General features: G+C 42.0%; 2 protein-coding genes and 1 non-coding gene across 4 annotated transcripts; 1 reads left to right on the top strand and 2 right to left on the bottom strand.

Moving 5' to 3' along the window:
• The first annotated feature begins 529 nt into the window (after window positions 1–529).
• Window positions 530–2,137, top strand: LOC104800671 (uncharacterized protein C20orf24 homolog). The gene is made up of 4 exons (XM_010523551.2): window positions 530–797; window positions 1,171–1,274; window positions 1,609–1,738; window positions 1,859–2,137. Exons 1-4 carry the CDS (start codon window positions 675–677, stop codon window positions 1,895–1,897), a joined length of 396 nt encoding a protein of 131 aa, XP_010521853.1. The 5' UTR covers window positions 530–674; the 3' UTR covers window positions 1,898–2,137.
• A 175-nt stretch (window positions 2,138–2,312) lies between these two features.
• On the bottom strand, window positions 2,313–2,384 carry TRNAG-UCC. The gene has a single exon. It is a non-coding gene; the product is annotated as a tRNA-Gly (tRNA).
• Window positions 2,385–2,627: 243 nt separating this feature from the next.
• LOC104800670 (probable xyloglucan galactosyltransferase GT11) lies at window positions 2,628–6,328 on the bottom strand. 2 transcript variants are annotated; one of them, XM_010523550.2, is made up of 3 exons: window positions 5,620–6,328; window positions 3,677–5,193; window positions 2,628–3,585 (listed from the first exon to the last, which is right to left on the bottom strand). In XM_010523550.2, exons 2-3 carry the CDS (start codon window positions 5,158–5,160, stop codon window positions 2,763–2,765), a joined length of 2,307 nt encoding a protein of 768 aa, XP_010521852.1. In that variant the 5' UTR covers window positions 5,161–5,193; window positions 5,620–6,328; the 3' UTR covers window positions 2,628–2,762. The 2 variants fall into 2 exon arrangements, with proteins under 2 accessions (XP_010521852.1, XP_010521851.1); XM_010523549.2 differs by lacking the exon at window positions 5,620–6,328 and having other exon boundaries at window positions 3,677–5,392.
• Window positions 6,329–8,322: the final 1,994 nt, after the last annotated feature.

Raw genomic sequence — 8,322 nt, 5'->3', positions numbered from 1 at the left:
TATGTACCAAACCCCGGCGAGATAGATCATTTTTTATTTTAATGTAATAGTTAAATATTAACTTACTGAAAAATGAATTTTAAAGACGTCACAAGTATTACAAAATTTAAATAATGGGTGTTAGGTAGGTGATGTGCCTACGGTAGGAAATAATAGATTTAAACAACTAATTATGATAATTAGTCATAAAAATTTCAATCATAAATTTTGAATTAACAAACCACATAAAAGGTCCACAAGCTTAGATTTACTAAAATGATTTCATAAAAAAAAAGATTTACTAAAACGCGATTCAGTTTTATGAGGTCTAAATCTAAAGTTATAATTTCAACTCATGAAATCGCCATCTTAATAGAACAATGAACAAAACTCTTGAATTTTCATACATAAAATACAATTAAAAGACCTTAATGCTTTGTTCTTAATTACCTCTCCTAATCATTGTTGGTTTTATTTTGAGAATAACTACCTATTCACTATCACGTGCATGGCACGTGAATTGATTTCAAGCTAACCGTCACAACCCAGAATTTAAGAACCCTAGATTCGGCCTAGTCTCATCGATTACATCGGCTTCAACCGGATCTTTTGAGCTGGGTTCTCTTCAGACATACGATCCGGTCTTCTGAACTGGGTTTGTGTTGGATCGGTCTTTTGGAAACCAGATCGAGAATATGAAAAAAGGGAAATCTGCGAAGTTGAAGCATCAAAACCATGAACAGCTGCATTACCAAAGCAATCACCTGGGTGCTTCCAAATTCGCCAAATTGTTTGATCCAGAAGCTTCCTGGGATAAGGTATGCTCCATTTCAGGCACAGGTCGCAGATGTTTAGGACTTTGTGGTTTCTTGCCCGATACCCGGTTGCTAAATCTGTTAAAAGTCGAGGTCATTGCCTTTGTTCTGTCCTTGGAACTGAATACTTGAGTTGTCTCTGGAATTTTACAACCTTAGAAGTTGGAATGTATCTCTAGTAGCAACTGAGAGGTCTAAAGTCGGTTTCTTTCTCTGAGTTCTTAGTCCAATTTTAGTGGTTTGACCAACTGAGAGCCAGGGGCTTAGAGTGGGATGTTTGTGATTTCTCAGCGTGATGGTGAAGCGATTGTTCTATCGAATTTGCTATTGTTTTTAAATTGTGGGTTTAATAAATCTGTAATTTGTAATGGGGCAGGATCAACTAGGAGATGTATTGCATTGGATCCGGCAAGTGGTGGGACTTGTATGCGGGTTGCTATGGGGTGCGATGCCTCTGGTCGGAGGCTTATGGATTCTGCTGTAAGTTGCCATGGAATCATCTAATTATACATATATATATATATGTGTGTGTGTGTGTGTGTGTGTGTGTCGCTCATGTCAGGAAAAACAATTATTGGCATATCACCAGATCCAAAGATCCAGTATTTTTTGTTGCATCATTTTCTGTTGGTAGGTTTGATTTATGCTAATTGTGTTTTTAGAAGGTAACTGTCAACATTTATACAACTATGAGTCTTGTTTAGACCTTCTTCAGTCTTGATTTATCCGATCTGCAGGTCGGTTTTTTAATAGAGCGTGAATTACTGGCGAAATGGGTGATTGACGGGTTAACACGCTGACTGTAAATATGCAGATTTCTGGCAGTGTCATCGGGCATAGTGTACAGTTACTACACGTTGATACTAAAGATCGACGAAGAAGACTTTGGCGGCCACGCAGCTCTTCTGCAGGAGGGTCTTTTTGCTTCTCTAAGTCTATTCCTGGTCCGTACACCTCTCTCCATACATCACCTTCATCGATAGTCTTGGCAAAATATCTACTACATAAACGTTGGAACATCGATAGCTGAATCTCTTCGGGGGCATGTTACTTTTGCGTTTCAGCTCGCGTGGATTTTGGTATATAGCTTGAGCAGCTTCTGATTGGCTCTGAACTCTGCAGAAGGTCTCTTTCATGGCATCTCCGGTTCAGATCATTCTTTACATTGTTTTCCCCATGCCCAGTTTGTTTGTTTTTTTTTTAAGAAGAGGACTCTGATTTTCTGGTGTCGGTTGTTTTTGTTTATGCGCAATAAACCCCGAGTGGAAATGAAAGGATGAGATTACTGAATGTATAAAGTGCCCGAGGTTCAGAAGTTGTATTTGCAATGGTATTTTCCATTATCTGATGTTTAATCTCTCTATATCCTATTCACTATTCATTATATTGTATAAATGTTAATTTTTTCGATTTCTTCCATATTTTCTTCGAAGTTTTAATTGAAAAAAGAAATCCATATGCCAATGCCAAAGTTTGATATCCCAAAATAGAAAGGAAATTTGACAGAAAAGAGACAAATGCGTCTGCCGGGAGTCGAACCCGGGTCTATTGCTTGGAAGGCAATTATCCTAACCGTTGGACTACAAACGCTGCTGCTACATTAGAAAAAATATTTAACTATGTTAATATGTTTCCCGGTATTGTCACTAAATTGATCTATAAGATCAATCCTAGAAGATTTCGTCTGAAATATTTCAGTTCCTTTACTGCAATCACTTGTTGCGTGTGTATGTTGTAGAATAAATTCTGAGCATGAATGATACATGTTGTAGAACTGCAAACTCTGTTTCTTGTTTAAAAAACAGAGCAACATTGTTTGTGGTTTCAAAAAAAACACTAACAGTATCTCTAGCCTCAAAGCTCTACATTGCGTCTCCTCTCTCACAAAAACACAAAAGCACACATACTGCATTACATGTCCTCATCATCATCATCATCATCATCATCATCACATCTCTCACTCACTCATTAAGGCCTATCAAAATATGAATCCCATTCATGCTTCTCCACGTGCCCAAACACATTATACTTCCACGAAAACTCCTCCGGAAAATCGAATATCTCCTCCGCCCCTTCCTCCATCTTCCCCCTTATCCCCTCCACTCTCTCCAACACCCCCTTCACCGCCACGTCGAACGCGTCCTCGAACCCTCCCACCCTCTTCGACGACGGGTCGAAGTACATCACTCTCGGTATCAGCTTTATCACCTCTTCCCTCATGGCCACCACCTTCGCCCTTGGCACCTTGCTCAGCGCCCTCTCTATGCTCACCTTCCCTCCCTTCACCTCGTTCGCCGGTATGAATACCGAGTATTTCTCTCTGTCCTTTGGCAAATGCCATATGTACTGGGCGTAGGCCGATCCCGGGTGGAAGAAAACCGGTATGCAACCGGCTAAGATTGAGTCGAACGTGGACCGTCTCGTGTAGGAATCGCCTGGCGGCTGGAGACAGAACGTGGAGCTCAGGAAGAACTTCATGATCTGGTCTGGTTTGTAGCATTTTTGGGAACCTGAAACGCACTCTAGAAGCTTGCATTTTCTTCTGGAAGCTTTGCATTGGTCCATGATCTCTGTCCGGATGCTGTCTCCTAGATTTGGACGTGGGGCTCCGACAAAGGAGAAGAGGTATCGCCTTTTGATCCTTCTCATACGGTTCTGCCACTGGAGAATCTCGGCGTCTGTCGACGGATGGAAGTATGTCGGGTAAGGGATCGCGAATCCGTGGTAGTTCCATGGACTCGATTCGATCAGTAACATCGTCATGTTCCTCGGTTCCGGCAGTATCATCAACCTAGAATGTTACAGAAAACATCAAATGTATATGCCTTTACAACATGTAGTAATCCTGCATGAGCCTTAACGCTAACGTCATGCTTACGTACCTATTCCCCCAATCGGATTCATTCTCAGGAGTTCTCATGAAATCCCAAGTAGTTCTTCCGGCGATCATGAAATGATCTCGGCCGTCCATTCTCCGCCACTCCGGCCTCTCTCTCAGCCACTTCATCAGGTCGAGAGCTGCTGCGTCTCTCATGTACGGGAACGGTCCCCAGAGAAAACGCATAACGTCGAGACCGGAGTAGTAAGGGACGAAAATGGCAGAGGCCAAGGACGAATCCTTGGTCAAGCATCCGTACTGCTTCATCCTGTTGTGGAATATCACTTCTAAAGTGAACTGGTTAGTGGCGAACCATCCGGACACGCCTTCCATGTTGGGAAGACGAGGGCCGAGGCCTAGGTTCGATGTCAGTCCGCACATGTCAGTCCACCGGCTCAGTGTCCAGCAGTTTTTCAGGAGTTCCTCGTTGAATAACTCGGGAATTTCGTGGATGTATACGTACTTTCCTGCACATGGATCGTTAGGGCGAGTTGTTCTTGGTCTTACCATGACGTTTGGGGCTCTCTTTGGTCGGGGATTTCGGGATTTTGAGCTGTTTTTGGCTGCGGAAGCTATCTCTACTCTGTTTTTACGCGGTCTTCCGTCGTATTTGGGTTCGGACATGTTCTCAGACCCATCTTTCCCCAGTTCACTGCTGCTTTTGGACTCGTAAACTCTCTCTGATCGAGTTTTTTGCCGTCCGAAATCATTCTTGGACTCGGAAACTCTCTCAGGCTTAGAAACTTCGTCTGGCTGATCATTCTGCTGTTCCATGCTGGTTTCTGCCTCCTCCAATACGTTATCAGATCGATCCTTTTGCAATTCCATCTCGTTATTAGTGTCGAAAAAGCTCTGCTCCTCATCAATGGCCTTATGAAATGATCGATTCACACTCCCCTTTCGCGTTTGCTTCCCCTCTGCAGCCACATTCCCGTCACTATCATTTGTATCCTCCCGATTTTCCTGATCATCATCGCTCGCCCTTTTCCTCTCTGACTCCAATCTGTCCCAAGATCTCGTTTTTCGCGATTCCCTCTCTTTGGCCACAGCCGAATCTCGATCTCCTGCCTGATTTGTCCCTCTAGAAACCGAGTCACTTCCCTTCTTCTCATCCTCAGCCTTTTCCTTCTCGAGTTCCTCCACAATATCATTCACAACCTCAGCATCCTCGGATGTCTGATCCTTTCCGGTTTCTCCGGAAACCTTCGTATTCTCTACGGTGCTATTATCGTTCTGTTCAGGCGGATTCTCCCGGGACACGACAGGGACGGGATCTGACTCGGGTTCTGAAACTGTGAAATCCGTGGCATCCTCTCTGAACAATCTCTCGTGGCTACGAACCGTAGCGGCGGAGGAATTGAAGAGGTAAAGCAAGAAAATCCAAAGAAGGAAAGAGGCCACAGCGATGTACCAGAACTGCGTTCTACACTTAGAGCTCGTCGAAGGCTTCTCCATCGCCATCGCTCCTCTCCTATGTGGTTTTCTCATGCATGTACGACCCCAATTCTTTGAACCCGATTGCTTGCGACACAAGAAAGATTCAAAAGATGGGATTTTTTAATCTGGGTTTCAGAGATTTTGGAAAGAAGAAAAAAAATCGATCTTGCGAGGGCATTGATCTACAGATTCAGAAATGAAGGGTGGGAGAGACAGACGGAGGACGGTTTGAAGAGTTCAAGGGCTCTCCTCTGGTTAACTAAGCTGTAGTAATTAAGGAAAATATTTCGCTATAAATGATGTGTAATTGCGTTAATAATTTTGGGCGAGGATTAAGATCTTCTGGTGCATGGATTATGGAATTTAAATCTCCAGGTCGCTCAAAAAAATATTATTTTCGGTGAGATTTGAAAAACAAAGCAGTACAAACACCCAATGTAGGCCCATTGGCAATAAGATATGGGCCTAATTAATTTGCATGTCAAAATCGCCGGGCTTATAAAAATTAACCTCATCGTTCAGGTTAGATGCTTGGAACAGATTCAGCGTGCATCAGGGGTAACCTTGGTGTCCAAGCTCACACTCAGTTCGATGGAACTCTTTGAATCCATGTCCGGACACCATTTGTTTCCTTCAACCATGTAGGCTATAAATGCTACCAAAGACACGGAATATACAAACGGATTGATGCTAATCAAAAGAAAATTATTCAAGAGAAGGTACACATAAACTTTATCTTTAGAATCATAAGACCAGTCAACTTCCATCGGCGGCGAGAACAGAGGAGCTTCGTCCTCTCACCCAATGCCAATGCCAATGCCACCACCACCGCATGGGCATTTCCGGTACCCTCCACCTCCTTTCGGGTATATGCCACCGCCTTACCAGCAGTACCCGCCTTACCATCATCACCGCGGCCCGATGGCTCATCATGGTTCGCCACCGGGTGCTCAGCCATACCCTCAACGCCCCGACCCCGGACCAGGACCAAGGCCTGGACCACCCCAAAGCTCGGCCTCTGCACAGCCTCGGCCAGAGTCTGCAGCTGCTCAGTCTATGGCTTCTTCTGGTTCTGCTGTGTCGGGTTCGGTGCAATAAAATCTGAGCGAATGAGGTGCTAGGGTTTTTGAAATCTGAGCGATTGACAGAAAATTGTATAGAGGTGGTGTTGAAGAACAAATCGGCGGTATGTTTCGGGGATAAAAGTCACGTTTTTGGATTTCTGTGGCTACATATTTATCTAAGACAATGCTCTTCATTTTTTCTTTGTTTTCTTTTCCCATGAGGGTAGAACAATCTCCATCTGCTTCTTGATTGGTTTGAATGGATTTTTCATTTGTTTTGAAGATGGTGATTGCTTGGTCCATTTTGGAATGCATCACATTGTCCCCATCAGATTTTTGAAGTTGCATAACCTCTTCTTCTAACCTCTGCAAAACTTTAGTACAAAAACCATAATATGTATTGTTGTAATAATCGGTTTCAGACAACTTACTTGTTTCTCTTCCTTTCATCAGCCTTTCGAACTCCAATTTGCTTACTCTTGCCCTTGCTTCTGTAATGGATGGAAGTGGCTCCTCTTGAAGAATTTGAATACACAAATCATTGAAAGATCCATCAAGCATAGACAAGTAAACAAGAGTGACATTGATTTGGGCTCGGTTTGTGCTAGAAGAGGAAGGAAAGAAATTCTCGAGTTGTTTCCAAAGGGTTTTACTCTCACTTTTCATCTCTTCTAATGTCATTTCATATGTGACATTATGGATGAAATTTAGAGCTCTTACACACGTGAAAGATTGCAGAATATCTGCATCCCTCTTTGGCATATGAAACTCCATTGAAGAGTTTTTGATTTGCAGCGGAATTAAAAAGAAAATTGTAACAGAGGGATCAAAAGATCTTAGTGCTCTTATACGCTTCTTAATCCCTTCTTTGATGAGATGCAAATTTGTAATGTTGGCACCACATGGAAACATCTCATTAAGGGGGAACATTATATTTTCCCTTCTTTTATATTTTATGATAATGTTTTCTATAAGATAGGGACAAACAAATCAAAGTCAAATCTCATCAAGGGACCGTTGGTCTGAGGGGAATATAAGGTGACACTTCAAATCAAAGGTATGACTTTTATGTTACTGAAAGTTGAACAAAACAATCAAAATATGATAATGTCATTAAAAATCAAGTTTTACAAATTTAAGACACTTTATCTTCACTTATTCGATTATAATAATGTTTTTGCGGCATTAAATTTGTGTTTTTATGAAAAACGGAGTGCCTTGCCCTCCTTTGTGTTCTTTAATTCGTTTTGTGAGTGTTTGCAGAATTTAGGAACAAATCTTGTGATGGATTGCAATTGTGAGGGGGAACAATGGAAGATGATGCAATACATATGGATGAACTTTTACAACTATGAAGGCATTCGCCCGTCAAGATTGGCTTTTCGACATTCTTCCAAGCAAATCTTGAAGGGGAATGTTGAAGAACAAATCAACGGTATGGTTCGGGCGAACGAGACAACGGGAGACGTTGAAGAACACACTCGATGTCACGGTTCGGAAGAACCCGAAGTTACGGTTCGAACGAACCAGATAACAGAAGATACAACTGGAGACATACGTATAAACGAGAGATGGGAGCTTACCTTGTTCGGATATGCACTTGAAAGCGTGATTACTACACGTGTGCATTGATCAAAGCATAATTATAGGTAGCAAATTGATCAAGAATATACACCAAGTTTACTCAAGAATCTCGGACATATTGTGCTTTCCTTAGACGAGATGTTCACACTCACATCTTTTCATATTTAGCTTAGATATTATTTCTTTCCTTAGCTTGATGATTGTATAACCGTTATGTATCTTTTATTAGGTGGAACATAGATTTTGGAATTTACTCATATATTCATAAAATGAAAACATGCTCATGTTCTCTCGAAAAGTAAACCGATCCAAACCAACAAAATGTCTCTAAATCGAATTAAGCAATAAACCGAAATACAAGATTCTCGGCATCGGCCATGGCCATGACTTCTACTCCTCATCCCTGTTCATCTTTCTTCTACGACATAAAAAAATTCTGTACCAAAAAAAAAATTCCATCCCAAAAAAAAAATTCATCCAATTTCATCCCAAGAAAATACTGTACCGTCTCAAGAAAAAGAAAGAACTGGACAGCGACGGTCAGACTACGATGCTGCCAGTGGAG

The sequence above is a fragment of the Tarenaya hassleriana genome, unplaced genomic scaffold, assembly GCF_000463585.1.
Source record: "Tarenaya hassleriana unplaced genomic scaffold, ASM46358v1 Cleome7, whole genome shotgun sequence".
NCBI classification, from domain to species: Eukaryota; Viridiplantae; Streptophyta; class Magnoliopsida; order Brassicales; family Cleomaceae; genus Tarenaya; species Tarenaya hassleriana.
Note: the sequence above shows the minus strand (reverse complement) of the source record. Positions and strands in the feature narration are given on the sequence as shown.

Bases quoted from the DNA above. Each gene is read 5' to 3' on its own strand.
- LOC104800671 (XM_010523551.2), top strand. From the start codon at position 675: ATGAAAAAAGGGAAATCTGCGAAGTTGAAGCATCAAAACCATGAACAG. The intron at 798-1,170 runs GTATGCTCCATT...GTAATGGGGCAG, and splicing joins CAGAAGCTTCCTGGGATAAG to GATCAACTAGGAGATGTATT. The intron at 1,739-1,858 runs GTCCGTACACCT...TTTGCGTTTCAG, and splicing joins CTTCTCTAAGTCTATTCCTG to CTCGCGTGGATTTTGGTATA.
- LOC104800670 (XM_010523550.2), bottom strand. From the start codon at position 5,160: ATGAGAAAACCACATAGGAGAGGAGCGATGGCGATGGAGAAGCCTTCG. The intron at 3,586-3,676 runs GTACGTAAGCAT...GTAACATTCTAG, and splicing joins GAATCCGATTGGGGGAATAG to GTTGATGATACTGCCGGAAC.